General features: G+C 35.1%; 1 protein-coding gene across 2 annotated transcripts in view; it reads right to left on the bottom strand.

The window, feature by feature from the left end:
* Positions 1–3,362: 3,362 nt before the first annotated feature.
* ppp1r12a (protein phosphatase 1, regulatory subunit 12A) overlaps positions 3,363–21,558 on the bottom strand; it is a 118,126-nt gene continuing 99,930 nt past the window's right edge. The window contains exons 19-27 of one of the 2 annotated variants that reach the window (XM_056455582.1): positions 20,864–20,991; positions 19,899–19,961; positions 16,537–16,553; positions 14,610–14,736; positions 14,410–14,514; positions 13,493–13,540; positions 11,014–11,064; positions 8,021–8,222; positions 4,860–4,949 (exon numbers count right to left, since the gene is read on the bottom strand). In XM_056455582.1, the coding sequence (XP_056311557.1) occupies positions 8,088–8,222; positions 11,014–11,064; positions 13,493–13,540; positions 14,410–14,514; positions 14,610–14,736; positions 16,537–16,553; positions 19,899–19,961; positions 20,864–20,991 (674 nt within the window). In that variant the 3' untranslated portion in view covers positions 4,860–4,949; positions 8,021–8,087. Of the gene's footprint in view, positions 4,950–8,020; positions 8,223–11,013; positions 11,065–13,492; positions 13,541–14,409; positions 14,515–14,609; positions 14,737–16,536; positions 16,554–19,898; positions 19,962–20,863; positions 20,992–21,558 lie in introns of both variants that reach the window. The other variant, XM_056455583.1, reaches the window with a different exon arrangement.

Genomic DNA, 21,558 nt, shown 5'->3' with positions numbered 1-21,558 from the left:
ACGGTTTTAAACCACTAATATTGCCAGTTTGAGTATTTTAAAAGCTACTGTTGAACAATGTTAACTCAGCATGATTTTTAAAAATGTATCTGCAAAACTATTTAGTGTTTGTATGCCTTAGTAGAGTGAAAACTTGCATGCAACAACTTTAACATGTTACAGTTGGAAAATGAAAAGGAAGATGCACACTTAAGGTATGAATTTGGATATGTTTGAGTAAATCTATCTATAAGTGCTGAATAATAACCAAACCATTAAATATAGTGCTATAGATGTGCTGTTTAGGCGTTCATTAAATAAAAACAAACATAAATAACTTGTAAAACGGAGTAGAGGGTGCGTTTTTTTTCGGTGAGCGGGAATGGAAAACCCGGAGTTGATCCCCAGCGGAGCGATAATAGAGAAGCCTTAGTAGAGAGAGGAACGGGATTTTGCTCCACTCCAGGTTTTAATCACAACGCCCTCAGCAAGCTAAACACGCACTCGTTTTTTTTTTCATTTTAAGACATTTATTACAAAAACGTGGTCAATCCTCCACAAAAATTGTCACTTTTTTGCAGAACTGTGGTTTTAGTGGACGTTTTTATCCGTGCCTATCTTCAGAAAGATGATTTTGCTTGAGAATATTTGGTCATTTAAAGCCCCACAGGAAGAAAACAAAACCTACTTGGATTGGCATGGAGAAGTGGAGGGCTTATATACGAGCGGGAAAAATAAAGCCAGAAAGACTCAGGATGCTCATCAAGAAACATCCTTTTTATTCCCTCTCTCAGATGTTTGCTGGAGATTGTGGAGGGAAAGTGCTGAGTTCAGTCAGATGCCATCTAGTGGAGCTAAAGCTGATCTGAAAACAGCAGCAGAAAGACTTTTTCTGTAATATGGGTTATTTATTTATTATTTATTATATATATATATATATATATATATATATATATATATATATATATATATATATATATATATATATATATAATACTATAGTAATCAATGAGTAAAAGATTAAGCGATAAAGCTCATCATTTAATTAAACACAGGTCACTGAATAATCTTCAAGTCAATGCTTCATTTAATTTTAATATTACAAAAAATATAAGAACAACTGAAAATGAAAAAAGAAACGAGTTTGAGACAGTATTAGTGATTGGAGGATGGGAGAGCAGGCTTTGTGAGCCCCTATTTTCTTCAAAGGAAGGATTGTACTTCATTTTATATTAACAATAATAAAATAGTATATGTACGTATGAGTGCATGTTCTGTCTCCCTCATTTTTGTGTCATTTCATAGTAATTTAATAATAAAAATACCTTTTATTTATGGGGACCTTTAAAAACACTCAAAGACTCATTACAATACGTCACAAGCACATCATAAAAATACAGGAAAGAAAGTAAGGAAAGAAAAAATAGTAGACAGGAAATTAGACCAGGGAATCATTAAAAGCAATCCTCAACAGAAACGTTTTTACCTGAGATTTAAAATTGGAAATAGAGTCCACCTAGCGAAGGTGCAATGGGAGGGATTTCCAAAACTTCGGTTTTATACTGAATAAATATTACTTGAAACTAAAAACAAAGAAAAAAAACATGCACATTGTATCTTAGCCTGTTTCTGTGATAAGATTTCTGAAGTAGACCACGCATGAAGTTTAATGAACATTATTTTGTAGACATGTTGAAAAATGAATTAACACTTGTGTGAGTGTGAGGAAACTAAAATAAGTTATGTTGTGTCAAAGATATAGTTCTTCCAAAAATATCAAATCTGTCATCAAAGTCCATCAGTTCCAAACCTGTCAGTTTCTTTCTTTTGTTGAATAAAAACGATAATTTGAAGTATGTTGTCTGCAAGCAGCAATTGATTTCTATAGTAAGAAAAAAAATACTATGAAAGTAAGTGGCTATCGGTGTCCAACATTCTTCAAAGTATTTTATTTTTTGTTTAGCAGAAAAAGAAACTCAGAATGTTTTGGAACCACTGAAGAGTGAGTATTGTCTGTGTGAACTGTCCTTCAATATACAGCAGGGAAAATAAGTATTGAACATGTCATGTATTTTCCTGGGAATAATATTTCTAATGGAGCCATGGACACGAAATTGAACCAGATTTTGGTAAAAATCCAAACAATACAAACATAAAAATGAAACAAATAAATCTGATGTGAAACAATGGAATTACAAAAGGAGAAAGTACTGAACTACTGAAATGTATTGAATACATTATATATATATAAAAGGCTTTTTTGGGGGTGGTAGCACACCTCTCATATGGAGAATGAAGTCACTTGCATTGCTCAGGGGTGAGTTTTTTCAAGACTTCAACAGTATGTAAATATCTTGATGGCTCTGTGGGTCTTGTCTATCAAATCTGATCCTTAATCTGTAATTTCAATTGGATTCAAGTCAGGTGATTGGCTGGGCCATTCTACCACTTGATTTTCTTTTTCTGAAACCATCTGACAGTTTACTTAGCTGTGTTTTGGATTATTACCTTGTGAAATGTCCACCTTGGTTTCATCTTCATCATCCTGATAATGTTGATGTTGGACTTAAGCAGCTAATATTAATTTACAATGACCAAGGTCAAAGGGTTGCTGAAGAACTACTGAGAGATTTCAGCTGCTTACTAGGCTTTCACTGCCTTTCTACACCTCCCTTTCTTCATGCGTTCCCTGTGTCATTTCATTTTATTACCCATAACTCACTTTGTAAGCTTATTAGTTTTGATTTCTTTGCATATATAGATTTCTTTGATTGTTAATAATATCCAGGGAAAATTTCAGGTCAAAGGCACCTTTAGAAATGTTTTCTAAAAAAACTGATGATGTGTTCAATACTTATTCTCCCCAATGTACATTTTTATACAGAATAAATGCGAAAAATGCCCTTTTTATCCGATTGAGCTCCTGCCCCTCAAAACGTCTCTGCACATCCCTGACTACAGGTCATTTTTAAATGTGCTCTATAAATAAACTGAACTGAAGACATGATTTTAAAGATTTTAACCTGAGGAATCATTTGAATTTTTGAAGACTCCAGATCCTCTCAAATTGTGCCTGCCACCCAAGTACGGTAGTTATCAATATGGGAAATATCAATAGTCAACAACAACACTATTGGATTACATCAAGAAAAACATACTTTTTATAATACGCAGCTATCAATTGGATCAAAAAGCATCCAGTGTAATAATCCTTTTCTTCAATCTTCCGTCGGTCACTGAACAAATAGGATTGTGAGCTCATTACTCTGGACACTTGATGAGAGCAGGTCCAGTTCATTACACTGAAGAGCATGACAGGTGTGACTTTCACATCCAAACACGCTCGATTCCTCACAGAAACAAACAGCACAAAGAGCCAGGGAGATTTTTACAATGTACAAGTTTATTTTAATTAACTCTCAGTGGTTGGTAGTCACAGCACAGCTTGCACGGATGAAGCCACACATCTATTTTACAAGATGATGGGAAATTTAAAATAGGGGGGGGGGGGGGGGGACAAAACAAAAACAAAATATTAAAAACCTAAACCAAAGAGGAGACAGCTGACAGTCCAACTACAGCGACATTGTTTCCCACCTACAGTATATTTTAAGTAAAAGGCCACTGAAATGCATAAAACGAGTTTTTCCGATGCATGGACTTCATCTGACGCGATGGCAAACGTTCGCTAAGACTCCTGACAGTGCATGTAGACATTGGGTTAGCGATAACTAGCATCTTTTTTAGTGACAAACACCTCGGCTAATACTACAGCTTTAAAAAAAACAAAAGAAAATAAAAAGCAAAAAAACTGAACAGCACTTTTCCAAAAAAAAAAAAAAAAAGATACTGAATAAAAATGTGTGAAATGTAGTGAAGCGTTTATATTATCATCTCACAATTACGGTGAACACTTTTTAAAACTGGAGTAGAAGAAACAGAAAAAAAAAAAAAAGTTCCTCCTGAAGGAAGAGGGCGCCTCTATTGTTTACTTTTCTTGCGACTTATAAAAGAAGGAAGGAAGTAGTTAAAACACACTTTTGTCCTCTGGAGTTGGTATATTTCAATAGTAACAGACAGGGGGAACCATAAACGCATGCCATGTGCTGGTCTCAAACAATACATATACAGGTATATACAACAACTTCACTCAGTACCTGCTAAAACAACGTGAGGAGTACAAGATATAAACCAACGACTACACTACAAACTCAAAGAGAAACGAGAGAGAGAGAGGAGGAGAAGGAGAAGAAGAAAAAAAAAAAACGGGGGTGAGGTGAAGAGCAAGTGAACGTTTACTAGTGACGGACTCTTTCTTAAAGCATTCGCGTACGAAAGAAATGCGTATATTGCACATAAGTGAAAGCGAGGTCCGTTGTCTCTTTCGGGACATGAAAAAAGTGTGCGAAGCAAACGCCATGTCTTCTGCTGAAAGACAGAGCCTTGATGAAAAGGCAGGACATCTGGCGACTTTTTTTGGAGGAGAGGAAGAGGAAATCGAGGGAAAGAGAGCTGCACATAAACACATCTATACAAGAAAAAAAAGAAACAAAAAGAAAAAAAAAGAAAAAAAAAAGTGTGGCACAAATAAAATCTGGTGTTCTGTGACAGCCAATTTTTTTTTCCGATGCGAGTGACATATGTACAACTAAGGCTTATTGGTTAAATAGTTTTTCGAGGCTTTTTCCCCGCCCATGAAGTGTTGGATGCCGTTCGTTCGTCTAACGTTTTTTTTCCTTAGTTCCGTAAACGCAGTGGTTCTGTGTTGTGAGAAGCGAGGGGAAAGCTGGGAAACGCAATGGGGGGAGACGGAGCCTTCTTTGTCGCCATTGTCTCGTGTTAATATCTAGATGTGCAATACCGTTACTGCCGGAGGGTCGGCTCTATTTGGAAAGCTTGCTTATTACTCGGATCAGCGCTCCGTTTTCGTCCTTTAGTCTCTGGTTGTCGGCTTTCAAGTCTGGTAGCATCTGGAAGAGAGAGAACAGGAGAAGGAAAGGTTAAGCTAATAGAGAAAGAAGAGTGCTGTTGAGATTTTTTATTGATTGCAGAGTCTTTTCTTTATATGACCACAACTTCATATAAAATAAACAACAACAACAAAAAACACACTTTTTCAGTGATATGGTGATGGCAGCTCTGAAAATAAACGAATGAAAAATTCTAAAACCTTCTGCCATGTAACCAAATTGATCATAGATTTACAAAAATAAAAAAATGTAAACAATATTAAAACAGTTGATGCAAGACCTAAAACAAAATTTGGTTTAATAATTTCAACCCATTTCCCAAAGTCACTAAATGACCAAAAATTAAGAGAGAAACATACTGGTAATTTTATGCGAAACATTACCATTTTCTACAGATCTGTCTTTGTTTTTTTTCTCAGTGTATTTAAACTTAAATTTAGACTCAGAGAGATCAGTTTCTAACTGTAAAGAGTTTTAATGCAGCCATAATTATGAAACGATTTTGGAAAAATTACAAAAAAAACGAAGCAATATAAAAAACGTTCCAACCCTAGTAACAGTTACTGTTTGCCGGTTTGGCAAAAGAATATATGCAGCAGAACCAGCATCATTTAGTCAGAAAAGGGAATACAGACTAATCCACACAGCACACTTGTTTTGGTGGTTTATGGAGGACTCTACATAGGCATAATGTATCACATATTGCAAAAACACTTATTATATGGCCTAAACCAAGCCCTAACCCCAACCCTAACAGGAAATTTTGTTTGTTAAAAAAACCCTGTAAAATATTCTGTATTACAAGGACATGGGTATGTCCTCCCAAACCACCTCAAAATTGTAATACCTAGGTCATACCAAAGACATTTAATTATTGCTACAACTACATTTTGCAATTTGTACTAATAAACTACATAAACAAGTGGACACACACACACACACACACATACATACAAACAACCCAGCAGGGAAACAGCAGTTTAGTTTAAACTGGAGCCATGCACTGAGAGATGAGGACAGTCCTCAAACCAGTGCTGCTCTGGCTCTCTCTCTGCATACAGAAACCCTTTGTGTGTCTGTATAAACCACAACACTCGATACTCGACCCCTTCAGTATTCAGGTTACAGTGCTGAAGAGCAGATCTCTAGCTGAGATTTCACCAACACCCTCCTCACTAACTGAACACCACATAGATGGACCGGTGTGCTTTATACACCCCCACAATTAATAACAAATAACTGTACTGAAGTCTAAAGTATACTTTTTTAATACATTTGTTCAGTGAAATTCGTAATATACTTTAAACTTGTCCCTAATAGTTATGATTGATAAAAACGTCTTGTTACTCGTTTGACAGATGCATTTTAATTCCTTCACACAAGTACTTGTCTTAGTGGCAATCAAGTGTTTTGCTGTCTTCAGTAGTTTGTTTTTTTCAATACGACTGTGAAACTGAATCTGATTCAGTGTTGAAACCATGTGGACAAATAAGTTTAAAAAATAATCTATGCTAAAAAATAATAATAAAATGTGCAGGAAGGCATTTTTAACAAAATCATGTATTGTGCTGGTTTTATAGCATTATGATTTCTGTATTCATAATTTAGCCTAATATATACATATTAAAATGGAAGCATCTTTTAGGGTTTTAGTCATTCTCATGTTTTCTTTTAAAATGCCATTAAGTCACTTAAGTATACTTTAAGGGATAGTTCACTTCATTAACTCATGCTTCCCTTGTTCCAAACCTGTTTGAGTTTCTATCTCCTGGTGAACACAAAAGGAAAATAAACTGAAGAATGTTTTGTTTCCAACATAGTTCAGAATACCTTGTTTTGTGTTCAACAGAGGAAAGAATTTCACAAAAGTATGAGAAAAATGCACAATTACTTGTATTATTATTTGCACATTTTAGAATTTTATAGACATGTTTGTTTTAAATAACTTCTTAACCGAAAAAGACAAGAAACAACATGAGAATGCGTAAACGATGACAGAACATTAATTTTTGGTTGAATTATTACAGGGAAGAAAAGCAAAATGTTGTGTACTAGTGACACACACAAACACTTTATCTGTTTCCAAATAGACAGAAACTACCCTATGATAAACCTGCCACTGACAATTACATTTTAACAGTGTAACAGTACCTCCCAAGAGTGAGATTTACAGTCTGTGAGGACCACAGTTACAGACTGGAAAAAAACATTAAAAAGTCCATAAAACCTAAGTGCTACAGAAACGGAACAGAAAAAAGATCCAAAAAAGGAAACGCATGGTGTTTGAGGCCAATGGGCCAAAAAGATTGCATCCTCGTTCTGTATACAATCGCCTAGAAAATGCAGGAGAAGGTCCATATGTAATTTAAGCAATTGTCAGCGACAATCTGTGGATTAAAATGCATGAGTTTTCAGAAGCCATGCAATCCAGATTAGCCTCAGGCAGAGCATATATGGCAGTTCAGCACCAGAATCTGGGACTGGGAGGGGTAAAAGCAGTGGTCTTCAAAATAATAATAAGTTTGATTTCACAAAAAGAGTCAAGCACCTCATGCAAGATGCCAGAGTCAAAAGAAACTGCAATTCACTGCAACACATTCGAGGGAAGGGGCCAACAAAAACAACAGTACAATTTATTACTAAAAACAGTTTAGAAAAAAAACCCAATGATGGATTAACATAAAAACTAATCAATTTATAACTGGGAATTTAAAATACTAACAGTTAATAAAATGTCTATTCTTTCTAAATTTTCATTAGCACAATGTTTTAGGGTAAAAATTGAGGTTAAATTTATTCTATATTTTTTTTACTTTTCAGTAAATGAATTTGCATTTTAAATTTTAAAAAATTAAAGCAAAAAAGTTTTTAAAATATTATTTGTAAATTAACTGCAACTTGGGTATTTAGATTGAATTACCAAATTTATCGTTTTTTTATAACCATTTGCTAGCAATAAGTGTACTGTTTAGGGAGGGGAAAAAGCATCCAAACCCTCCCTTTTAAGAGAAGCAGGGAGGTGGAGCACTTAGGGAGGCGGAGCATCAGCTCAGACACAGGCTGGCACCTGCCTTATATGGGCGTGGGCGGAGCTGAATGGAGCATGAGGAGGGGTGTAAGGGGAGGTGGGGGGCGGAGCTACAGGTCTGCGGCGGGCAGGTGACTGCAGCCCTGAGACAGTTTGGAGAGCACGCGGGCCAGAGCTCGGTTCTCTGCCTGCAAGCGCTCATTATACTGACGCAGAGACTGCACCTGCTTTACCTGAGGAAGATTCTACAGAGACAGAGAGAAATACAGACAGAACCACAGAGAAGAGGACAGACAGCAGACAAAAATAAACAGTCCTGTGTTAAGCAAAAATTTTCAAAATGAAAATGAAAAATCTAATTAATAAGAAACAGAAAAGGAATAACACACATTCACACCTAAACACTTAAGGCTGATTTACACTCAAGTTTGCTTGAGTGTGTGCGGTAAATGTGGCGCAAGTTCGCTTTGGGTGCACGGGACATCATTTTAGCTGCCGGTGTGCACAGTAACTATCTATAAGCCATAACAACACATGATGTGAAGTTCTTCAGGCTTCTTTTGAAGCTTTGAGGAAAAACACTGCATATACACAAGTTGCCCAGAGCTCTTTAATTAAATTCAACTTTTATTTGTAGTGTATAATGTTCTGTGTTAAGCAGAAAGTTAGCTTGGATAAATGAATATTTCTCACTGAAAAATAATCTGACTGACTGAACACCACATTGATGGACGCGTGCGCTTTCCACACCCCCAAAACTAATAAATACTAACTGAAATAAACGTTTTAAAAAATTCATGTTCAGTCAAATGCCTAGTATACTTTACACTTGTCCCTAATAGTTATGATTGATAAGAATGTCTTGTTACTCATTTGAAACTAATGCATTTTAATTCCTTCACACAAGTACTTGTCTTGGTGGCAATCAATTGTTTTGCTGTCTTCAGTAGTTTGTTGTTCTCAATACAACATATTAATTTAGCAATTGACGATAAAGTGGCGCAGTAGGTAGTGCTGTCGCCTCACAACAAGAAGGTCGCTGGTTCGAGCCTCGGCTGGGTCAGTTGGCGTTTCTGTGTGGAGTTTGCATGTTCTCCCTGTGTTCGCGTGGGTTTCCTCCAAGTGCTCCGGTTTCCTCCGTAGTCCAAAGACATGTGGTACAAGTAAATTGGGTAGGCTAAATTGTCCGTAGTGTATCAGTGTAAATGAGTGTGTGTGGATGTTTCCTAGAGATGAGTTGCAGCTGGAAGGGCATTCACTGCGTAAAAAACATTCTAGATAAGTTGGCGGTTCATTCCGCTGTGGCAACTCCAGATTAATAAAGGGACTAAGCCGAAAAGAAAATGAATGAATGAATTGAGCAATTCCTCTCATTGACTTCTTAACCCCTGTTACTCCCTGTCGCTCCGTTATTGCAAATAATAGTACAACAATCAAGTATGAAAGCCTCCTAAACTAGCAGCGGAGACAGGAGAAAGTATAAATCATATAATTTATACGAAAATTATATGCAACTCATTTATTTGATATATAATTAAATATATTAATTTAGCAATTGGTGACGCAGTGGAAAGTATAAATCAGCCTTTATCGGTTTAATGCAGACTTTCTTAAAAATATAATGATTTCATGAAGAGCATTTGCTGTCAATCATTGGGCTTGTAAGATGTCTTATAATAACAACCTGGATAATAATGTAAAACCGCTAAAAGCCAGTGAAGTGACATCTTATTTAACATTTTAATTTGATCCCTTAAAGGGGAAATATGCAGATTTAGAAACTGTTATTAGTGACCCTGGTGGTCGTTAAGTGAACTGCAGTATCACTTGTGATTGAAAACAACATTGATCAATGGCCTGAAGTTATTCTTTTTTTTGATGAAAAGTAAAGAGAAGTTGGAAATAAACAAGCATCAATACAATATGTTTAAAAGAATGTGTAAATGCATGCTGCATATACCTCAGACTCATAGCAGCCCATGTAAAGACCATTTATGATTTAATGGCAAAAACGCACTGAATCCTTCAGATAAACATCAGTCTCCAGACTTTTATAGAAAAGCTGTCAATTTGGGAGGGTCTCACTTTCTAAGGGGCATTACAAGCTGTTCATGTTCACACTGGAAATAAATAAATGATTAACGATTGAAAGATTTTACAGGCCCCTTTAATATTAATATTTTTAATTGAAAGTTTTCATAGTTATGGAAAACTTGAGAATGAGAACTGACGAGGATAAATTTAAAACTGATTTCTTGAGTTGAAAAATTATGCAAATGTATAAAAAAACGTATGTTCGTGTATATATATATATATATATATATATATATATATATATATATATATATATAAATATATATATAATCATTAACGTGATAATAATAAGTAATAAAAAGTAAGCTTTTATTACATTCAGCTAGTAAACTTCAAGTCTTACAGAATTTATTATCTATAAGTACAACATCTGTCTTTGAAGAGCCTTCAAATATAGTGTATGAGTATATGAGACCTTGAAATTTACCAGAACATTACCAGATGTCAAATATTTTGCTTAATTCTGAAGAAAATTTATCCTTGAATTGCAAATAAACACACACACACACACACAAACTCCCATACTTAACTGAAGTGATTTCAGTGATATATGCTAAAATAATAATAAGAAATATGTCCCAAAAATAAAATAAGAACAAAAAAAAGCAGTCTGAAAAGATCTTGCCCACACAAACTTCTGCTCCCACTTCACACCTTTTAACATGAACTGAAGTCACACCAGAAATACAATCAAATGAAGTTACAAACCAGACCTAGTCCTAATGTTACTTTAAGGTCATCTATATTTGACTGTATTCATAACAAATACACTTTAAGCAACAAACATTTTGACAGAAAACAGGCCAAAACAGAAACTTCTAAATAAACATTTGAAAGATTAAATATAAATAAAAACAACAACAGATTTTCTATTAAATTTTTAGTGATTTCTATAATGGTGACCCGCACGCACACACACAGCAAAGGGCAGAAAATAATTACCTTCAGTTCCTCCTCCATCTCAGAGATCTTCCTTTCTAGAGCTCTTCTTTCCTGCAGACACACAAACATTAACACGTTCAAACACATGACTATAAAACACACATACACAACTGCATGATCCACTAGCACTGCAAACAGAGAGAAACACACAGAATGGAGGCATCAGGTGAATGAACGTCAAAACTAAAGGAAGTGATTAAAGTGAAAGGAACCACACACACTGCTTAGTGGAGCAGAAATACAGTGTGGTTTACTCATGCTCACACCTGGTCTGAGAACATTCTGTTATTAATAAATGATAATGTATGTAAATGCATGTTATAAATTACCCATGTATTAATATAGTTATAATAATATAAAACAGATTCTTGGAAAATTTGTTAAAATAATACAATTATTACGTTTTAAAATAAGTAAAAACTATTACACAGGTTCAGGAACAGTTGATGTAGATGATTATTATTAGTAGTGGTAGTAGAAGTACAAGTAGAGGAGATGGTTATAATAGTGGTATGTATATGAAAAAAGTGTATTTCTTCAATATACAACTAATATTTTTAGTTTTACATTATTTTCAGTTAAATCCTTTCTCTTTTCAGCCAGAAAATCATAACAGTTTTGGTAGCTAGTGCAATTTTGAAGTATGGCTGAAACAGTTAAACAGGACTTCATCAAATACAATACGAAGCATATGCAATACAATGTGACAACATATGTTTTAGAAAAAATAAGAACAAAGCTGAACTAAATGCTGAACAAAGGTTAATCGCAATTAATTATTAATATTTACATTTATAATAATGTGTATCATATATATATATATATATATATATATATATATATATATATATATATATATATATATATATATATATATGTATGAAATTATATGCATATAACATCTGCTATGACAGTAAGCTATTTTAGCGGTAATGCTTGAGCATATCAACTCATTTACACTGACATCACGGAATCAGTAACAGCATACAGACAGGCAATTCCTACAGATTCAAACAGGGCAAAACAAATCACAGAGGCGATCGGTACATTTATAGCTGTGGATATGAGAGATCTTAATCGGTAGTGGAAATTTCGGGTTTTAAAAAAAATGTTAAATGTAATAGAGCCCCGTTACATTATTCCTTCATAAGCCCATTTCAGTCAGATAATTCTTGCTTTCAGATCCACTAAAATGGCAGGTGACAGTCAAATCAAGCAGATCTGTTCTGTCTGAAGAAAATGTGGACACTCATCTTTCTGAAAATAAAAAAATACTTAAAAATATATTGAAACTGAGTTCCAGATAAAAACTAAATTGTTCTTTTCTTTTTATTTGTTTAACTCCTGCAATATTACATTTATTTTTTATAGGAAGCTTTTTGGTTTCGAGTATAAAGGAGGATTTGTTTTATTTGCTGCTAAGCAGAAACCCCGGAAGTATAGCTGTATCACTGTTTAAAGTAAAAGAAAAAAAACAAGATCATACTTTTATGATGTTAAAAGTTTTAATACATTAAAAAAATTAAATCAGAGAAATCCTCTGGCTTTTTTCTTTTTTTGCTGTATCGAAAACATACCGAACCGTGACACCACTGTGTCGTATCGAACCGAACCGTGATTTTTGTGAACCGTTACACCCCTAATATATATATATATATAACCATTTTCTGAAATATATGCATGCATCTGTGTATTTATATATACATAATAAATATACACAGTACACACACATATTATGCCCAAATAAACTATTATTTTGGATGTGATAAATTTTTGCTCAGCATTTAAAACATACTTTTTTTTATGGTTTTTGAGATAAAAACTAAATATGAGTTAAATAAATTTAAGTTTTAGCACAAAAAAAGAACAAAAATACTATACAGCTTGAACAATAATATAAATAATAAACTAAATAAAAAACAAACTAAGAAAATTCAAAATTTTTCCACACAAAGATGATGTCTCACACACATGCAGATACAACATCTGAAAGAGAAAACACACCATCTCCTACATCCTACATGATAGATAGTGGCAGAGTGAAAGAAGAACTGTGACTGGCCGACGGGGTTTAGTTCAGACCCCTCAGGGCTGTGATAGGCATGTGATTCAGCCACTAGCAAAGCTGGAAACACTAAATTCAATTTAACATTACCCAAAGCACCCAGCTGAGCCTGAGATCTGCCTGCAACCTTCAGACATAAACCAGTGCGCAACTGTTACCAACCGTTTGGCCGACGAGGGCCAGAGTTCAGCATTTATTCTAGACCACTTCTTAAACATCTCTGAAATCTCAGCATATGAGCTGGAATGGGCTGATGTGTTAGCATTTAATGAATTCAGTGTCCAATCACTGCTCTGGTTATTAAACCTGCTCTACCATGGACATGGTGGATTTATTTGAATGAAGAAAGAGGATTTAATACATTAAAACTGAAGTAAAAGATGACAAAAAGAATTAAAGTAACATTTGTTTTACCCTTTTCTCCATCTCCAGCTGTGATCGATCGGCAAAGCGCTCCTGTCTCTGTAATAATGGGGAAAACAAAAAAACACACACAGTCGATGAGGCCTGTTCACAACAACACCAAAGGTTTTCATAACATTGGCTATTTCCAGGACAATCTAATAAGGGAAAAATAGTAGTAAGTAAATAAAGTAACTTACAGTAAACAACTTAATTATGTTTTAAAGGGGACCCGTTATTCCACTTTTTACAAAATAAGCCTGTTTGTGAAGTTCCAGCTCAGATTTACCACACAAACAATTTTTTATAATTCTTTGAAACCAAATTGTGCTGTTTTGGTGACTGTTGCTTTAAATTCAACTGAGATTATGCTCCCTGCCCACTTTTCAAAAGAGGGCGGAGCTATAGGAGCATCTGCATCACCATAGCAGCTGATTCAAAACTCTAATGGTGGATGGCTGCTTCTCACTAAGGGCTGTTTATGCTAACGAGGGAGAGATTGTCACTAATGGGTGGGAGTTTCCCCCTCCGATGACATGCACAAAGGGAGAACGTCAATCAAAGTGTTTCTGCAGACTGTTTTTCTCAAGTGTTATTGTAAAAAATAAAATTACTTATTGTTTACCATTAGAGGCTGGTTATATTCACACACTTTTGCCACACAACCGTGCTTAAACCCCACATAAAAGTGATTTTTGCATAATAGGTCCCCTTTAAAGCCACTGAATTGATTGGCCACTGATTTTTTGTTTAATTTATTTTTAATAGACAAACAATTTCCTTATTTAAAAACAATTTGCCACTGAATTTAATGAAAAACATCACTAATGCATCAATGTTAACGTACATGGTCTGTTAATCCCTCTCAAGCTTCTCACGCAGATGAAAAGGTAAAATAAAACTAATAATAAATCAATTCCTGAACTCACCTGTGTGGCCTTCTCCAGCTGTAGCTTTAGGTCTGACAGCTCCAATTCTGTATCGCGTAACTGAGCTTTCAGCTTCTCGTTTTCAGCTAAAATCTGCTCATAAAGCTGGAAATAGACAGAGCACTCTGGATTAACCTTCAGCTGTAAAAAAAAAACCTCAACATTTGTCAAGGCGCACTCATACAGTGCATTATTCGCACCTTCTTATAATCAGAGGAATCGTCTTTATCGAAACGAGAGTACGGCCGTCGGCTATCCCCAATGCCACGGCTACTCAAAGACTCATAACGGTCACTGGATGAAGTGCTAGTAGAAAGAGGGTCATTCCTGAGGTGGGAAAAGACCGCAAGTTACTTCAATTCATTGTTTCATATTTATAATACTAGCATATTAAAGGGGCAGTTCACCCAAAATTAGTAATGTCATCATTTACCCACCCTACTTCCAAATTCATAATAAATGTGTTCATTTTTGCCACATGAAAATTTTTTATGAATCAAATTTAAGAGATTTCTGTGGTTGTTGAAAGTCTGTGAAGTATACACACTTTACAAGATCAACAGATTTCATTTTGGTCCTCTATTACCATTTAAACACTGATCAGCAAACAATATTTATAACTTTCAAATTTGGTCACAGGAGCTCAAGCATAATAGACCCTTTTTACATTTCCGGGTTTCTCAATAGTGGAAGTTGTCATAGCTGTGTAAACTTAGAGCGCAGTGAATGGGAGAGTATAATAAACATTTTTTTACAATACTAATTGCTGAAATAATAAAAGAAAAACTCTACGATGGTGTTATCAATACTTTCAGAAAAAGGAAAAAAATAGTGTGAGACTGATGACGGCAGCCAGAGGAGAGACTAACGTCAGAATTACTGTCAGGCCCATAAACGCTGCATTAGAAACACCTCACATAACCGGTAATATGTTTTTTTTTTGTAATCTGATGCAAAGAAGATATAACACATTTATAAATGCATATAAATGTTCTTAACTCTTTTAAAAATCGAAATATTAAAAACTTTAAGAATATGATGACCGGTAAACTTTGAAAAAAGTCCATAGCTCAATAAAGCAGAACCAATGAAATTCATTCTCAAGTGTGACAGCAGCATGTTTTAATTTTTGGAATAACCAATGACATTTTGAACTAATTAAGCTTGAGGTTCAATAAGAATCAATGAGGTTCATTGTTGGGTGTTACATCAGCAAGCTTGTGCTACAGCAAGAACCAGTGAGCTTTGAGCTTCTGCAAGTACCTGTGAAGTTTTAGCGGAAATAAGAACTAATGAGCTAAGTTTTCACAGACCATACATTGGCATGTTTGTGCTTCTGGAAAAGCAACATGAAATGAACTTTTACAAAAACCAATTGAGTTTATTCTTGTGCATAACATTAGCATGTTTAAGCCCCTGCAATACCAGTGAGGGCTTGAGCTTCTACAAGAACCAATGAGGTTCATTCTTCTTTGTCAAAGTTGTAATATTGAGCTTCTGGAATAAACAATGAAATCTGAGCTTCCACAAGAACCAACCAGGCTTGAGCTTCCACGAGAGCCAATGGGGTGCATTTTTGTGCATTACATCAGTATGGTTGACCTCCTGCGAGAAGAACCTGTGAGGTGTGAACTGCCAAAACAACCAATGAGGTTCATTCTTGCAATATCACACAACACATCTGTGTCTCGAGCTCCAGCAGGAACCAATGAGCTTCTGGAAGAACCAATAAGACTCGAGTTTCCACAATAGTCAATGACATTCATTTTTGAGCTCAAGCAAGAACCAACAAGGTTCATTCTTCTGCTTCACATCTGCACACTTGAGCCTCTGAAATAACCAATGAAATTTCACACAAAATTTTCACAAAGATTGGTGAGGTTCATTCTTGCGTTAAGCAAAAATGGTCAAGCTTCTGACTACATTTGCGTATCAATAAAACTCCAAATGAAATCTGTTCATCATATTAAATGTCTTTTCTGAAGACAATGTGAATCAAATATTATTTTATTTTACCTTTATGAACGTTGGAGGAAAAGAAGATCAATAAAGGTGAGTAAATCATGACCCAATTTTATTTTTGAATGAACTAACCCCAAAAAAGGTGCATTAGAGTGAGATACATACCTAGATAGTCTGTCGCTCTGTGAATATGAACAGAGATAGAGTAAGAGATAGAGAGAGACAGAAAAAAAGGGGAAGTTATTACAAAATCTGTACCTGCTGTTAATCAATCACATGCCCATAATGCATTTAGTGTGTCTGTTTGTCTACTGTCTAGACTATCAGAGCGTCTAGAATGCAGATTATCAATTAGTCTGGGATGGATTGTGACGCTCTCCTTCCCGGCTCTGATGGCCTGCTTAATGCTGCTATTTAATGAGAGTCTGAGCAGGTCAGCCATCTATCATTTACCGCTCTACAGTAAAGGACTCATCTGAAGACATCTGGGTGTAATACATTTGATTTTGTCCTAATAAGAGTCATGCTTCAAAACGCTCGACTTCAATGCGAGAGTCACATTTATCACGATAAAAGGAAGTAAAAAGGACGTGGGTCGCCGGCCCTCCTCTGCACTCTAAACTCAGAGACCTCTCTGCCCTGAGGAGGCTTTTTTCCGTGAATTCCTGATTCACAGCCAAGACTTCTGGGTCTGATCTTATTCCCCAGCTGCTCAGTGTACACACAGGGTACTGGAATGAGTTTGGATTGGCATTCCTACAGCTATTTTTGAAAGTGAGTAATATGGAGTGTGCATACTGTAATTAAAATGCAGACTTGTCTGTATGCGATAAAGTATTTTACCGTCACCATTTTTAACTTCTGAACAACAAATTTCATATAAATTCCATTTATATAACTTGAGTTCCAACACATGTTTTTGTTGATGATATATTTAGATTTTATTAGTTAAGCTCAGCTCTTCAAATAAAATGCCTATGAATTGTAGGCCTGCCACATTAATCAATATATCAACTTATCACATGACACATGGACATGAGCTCAATCATTTTTGGTGTGATGATATTTATCGCCCATACATAAACAATTCTAGCGACATTTTGACTGATTGTGCAACATCTCTATCTCTATTGAAGGTGTCAGTGTCAGTTTGGTTAAAAACACTATAGTACTTACTATAAATTACTTTAGTATAATTTTATGTGGGTGTCTGACAACTGAAAATAGATTTGGTAGCAGATCTCGCAGCCTCTTTTACTTTTTACCTTGCACTATTTTGTTTACATTTATTATTATTTAGTTGTCTAAATAGTCATTTTAAACATGCTGCACACACTGTAATTTTTTTTATCTTATGGGACAACCTTTCCTTCAAAACACAACCAAAATTGTCCCTCTTTTGTGCTTATTCCTGGCTAAAGACAGTAACTTTGATCTGAGAGCCTGCATAAAGCCTGTGAGCAGCTCCCAGGCAATGTCCCAAATGAATGTGCAACTCACTTCCTGTTCGCGATTGCCCTGGAAGCATAAAGCTGCACTTAGCTTTGTGTCAAAACTTCCTTTTCAATGCAGAGCAGCCCACTCAGCGGAAATGTGTGCTATTAATCCAACAAAAAAACAGCTGTCTCATAAAGAACCCAAAGACCCTGTTAGATTTTTCATTCATTCTGTGGCCCTCCAAACACTCATCATCTAAAACCATTCAACCATAAGATGATCTTTAGCATTTACTTAGTCATATTTGAGCTATATTTCAACTCGGATGAGATGTTGTAACAAGCGCACTTGGAAAATTGCTGCAATCAGAGGATGATTTGAGGCGTCAGCTGATTATTCTTCCACAAAAAGCAGTTTCCTGTTCTTCTACCAATGACCCAACGGTCAACAGCAAAGCTTTGTTCTACTCTTTTTTTTCCTCACGTTTGAATCACTTATTCCCAGTTGTCCGCCCAACTGTGTGTGATCTGCTTCCAGGATCATGTTTGCACAGGATGTGGCGGATATTTATCTTATCCTAACTGTGACTCACAATATCACAACACTAACAGCTCAAATATACACCAAGCACGACTCATGTGACTAGACACGGCCTTCTCTTATTACTGGAAGAGTGACTTCTATAGCTAGGAACTGATCGCCGAGTGTGTTTACATGCACATTCTTGACCTGATTAAGCTTAATAAGCAGACAATGCATACGGTCATGTAAGCACAATTACGAAAGGAAGATCATTAACAGCATAAGCTGATCACCACAGCTAGATTTCTGCTCCTTACGCCAATTTCACTCTCAGTATGCCAATTCACTAGCTTGCTTTTTGTTGGTTTATTGAAGTGCGCATATGTGAATTGTGACTTATAATGCTGATTATATACAGGGCAACTTTTTAAAGCAATGTTGCTGGGCAACTTTGGGAAATGATGCCGTCAATGAACAACACAGAGTTAAATAACAGTTACTATTGCTTATTCTCGATAGGAAAGCAGCCAAGAAGACTATATTGCCCAAAAACATTGCTCAAAATGTTGCCCTGGGTATCATCTGCATTATTGTGAATATAAGTCCAACTAGACAGAGCAATTATTTAGCAATAAAGGTGAAAATACACCACACATCTGTTTTCTTAACGCAAACATTCTTTGAAAATGTGTTCTAACCAACATGCAGCAGAAGTTGAAGTGCTACAGTCAATATTCTGCGTCTTGAAATTAAATTATGACTAGTTCAGATGCAAAAACCTCTAAATGTCAACTGAAATTCTTCAAAAATGAGCAGTTCTACCAGGCTACTGTGTGTTGGTTCAATAATTTTACTTTAATGGCAAATAAAACGTTCTTTTCATGGTCTTAAAAATAAAATAAATCAACAACTAAAAAAAAAAAAAAAAAAAAAAAAAAAAATCATTTTCGATGAAAATTTCAACTTTTCCTTTGTTTTTAATAATTTACTGAACATGACTACTGACATAAATGAAATACTATCTTAGATGTGCAAATTATTACATTTTGATGTCACTACGAGGAGGTAAAATGATTTGACAACGTCCTGTTAATCAATGAATTGATAACGTCCTGCAAACGTGGCTTCCTTGCATTGCCCGGAAATGAGATTTCTAGTAAAGCAGCAGATTGTTTGAATAAGCTGGATTTTGTGGGTTATCAGCACATTAGTGTGCATGTAAACACGCTCTAAAACATTCCTGTAAAAGGTGACGGTCACAGGCTGTGAATCAGGTCCACTTTCATTTTTAAGATGACTAATGCTGCTGGGACAATTCCAGGAAGCTGAAGAGGGAGGAGGAGGTCAGCAGACAAATGGTAACATGAACTAATTGTTCATCCTGCCAAACATGAAGGAAAGTCAACCTGTTCTGACTATACAAGGTGAAAGACTGGGCACAGGAAACATCGCCAAACCCTTAGTTAAAGAGTCCAACTCAGTATGCAGTTTGCAAAAAGTAAAGAAATAAGGCAAATATGCATTAGTCTGCTTGATTTGTGAATGTATTGTGGATAACTGATATTCACCTGAGGTTCTCCTTTAGTGCTGCCTTCTGAATCTGAGGGATGATCTGGTTCGTTTTCGTCACTCTGTAAAATACATAAAATATATCAAATTCGGATAACACTTTGCAATAACGTTATAATCAGAATCAGCGATCATCCATGAACCAGTTTTTCAAAAAAAAAACTGAAGATATGACTTGACTTTGTACATAAGGAAATGACTGGGCAGTTCTTTCAGCGTTTGCTAATGGCTGACCTAACGTGATTACTCCACAAATAAATAACATTTTGACTTTATTGTGACTAAAAGCAGTTTAAACTAATAAAAAATAAATGTATAACAATACACATTTATAAAATATTCATAAATCTTAGTTAACATACTTTTTATTATAATACTGTAATTGTTTTGTAACAATGTGCAAGAAAACATGATCAAGACTGTCGCTCATTTAGCACAATACAAACAGACAAAATCTTTAAAACCCAAAAACATTCACAACATGATAAAGTCAGCTAGACTTAATTTAATCAAAGTTGTAAAAGGAAAACTATTTCTGCATGGGTTTTTGCTTTTTATATTTGTACGACAGGATTGGTTAAGTAATATCACAACAGAGGATTATGCAAACATGTGCATATTCAATTTAATAAGGCCTATTTATGCATATTTGCATATTTATACACAAGATTTTTTTTTAAAACTTGTATTACAAAAAAAAGCCTGTAAGTATGGTTAGTTTTTTCCCAATTCCCTGCGGTTACCTGCTTCAACAATTTAAAAACAGTCACTACTCACTAAATTTACATAAATGCATTGACATAAAAATTCTTTCCCATTAACTAATCAAATTAATCTAAAATACTTCTAATCATACTAGTTTTAAATGCTGAATATAAATCTGCTAGGATGTTTTGAGCATCAGAAAGACTATACAGTGTGTGTGTGTGTGTGTGTGTGTTTATGCAAAAAAGGTTTCTCTTACATCCTGGGTCCAGAAGGACACTCCAGTGGATCGTCTTTTCTCTCGAGGTCGTCTGCGGTCACGTATAGAGCGTGGCTGAGACTTATCATCACCGTCTCTATCCTCATCTTTCTCTTTTCGATCAGATTCTAGGCAGAAAACAGACACGTGGTATTTTTATGGGTACACCCAATAACTAATAATGCATTTAAAGCACAAGTGGAAATCCCCATTTTATTTCAGACAGTGACAGAAATTCCAGCCGAGCTGAAGGAAGAAAAACAAATCTCAGAAAATGAGTTAAAAGCCTAATGCCAGTATTCCTATTTTACTGTTCTGGTCTGTGGGTTTCAGTGTAACTAATATAAACTGGCTGCATTTCAAATCAAATACACTACTGTGCAATTCCTTTATTTATTTCCAAGAAATGTATAATTTCTTTCAGCAAGTATTTATTTGTTTTTAATTTTTTAAGTTTAATGGAAAAAAAAACATACAAAATTGACCATCTTTTGTTGCATTTTTTTCAATTTATATTGCAATTATAATATATCTTATAAAAGCTAGTACTTGGTCATAAATGAGTTATTTCTCCTGCACTGAGCAATAACTCTCCACATCAGCAGTGGAGTTTTATTTCAGTTTTATTCATATCAATAATCTGAGGGGATTTATACAGAAATATTTTCAGAAATAATTTACCTAACAACAAAAAA

This window comes from Danio aesculapii, chromosome 4 (assembly GCF_903798145.1).
Source record: "Danio aesculapii chromosome 4, fDanAes4.1, whole genome shotgun sequence".
NCBI classification, from domain to species: Eukaryota; Metazoa; Chordata; class Actinopteri; order Cypriniformes; family Danionidae; genus Danio; species Danio aesculapii.
The sequence above is the reverse complement of the archived record's forward strand: the minus strand, read 5'-3'. Positions and strand labels throughout refer to the sequence as shown.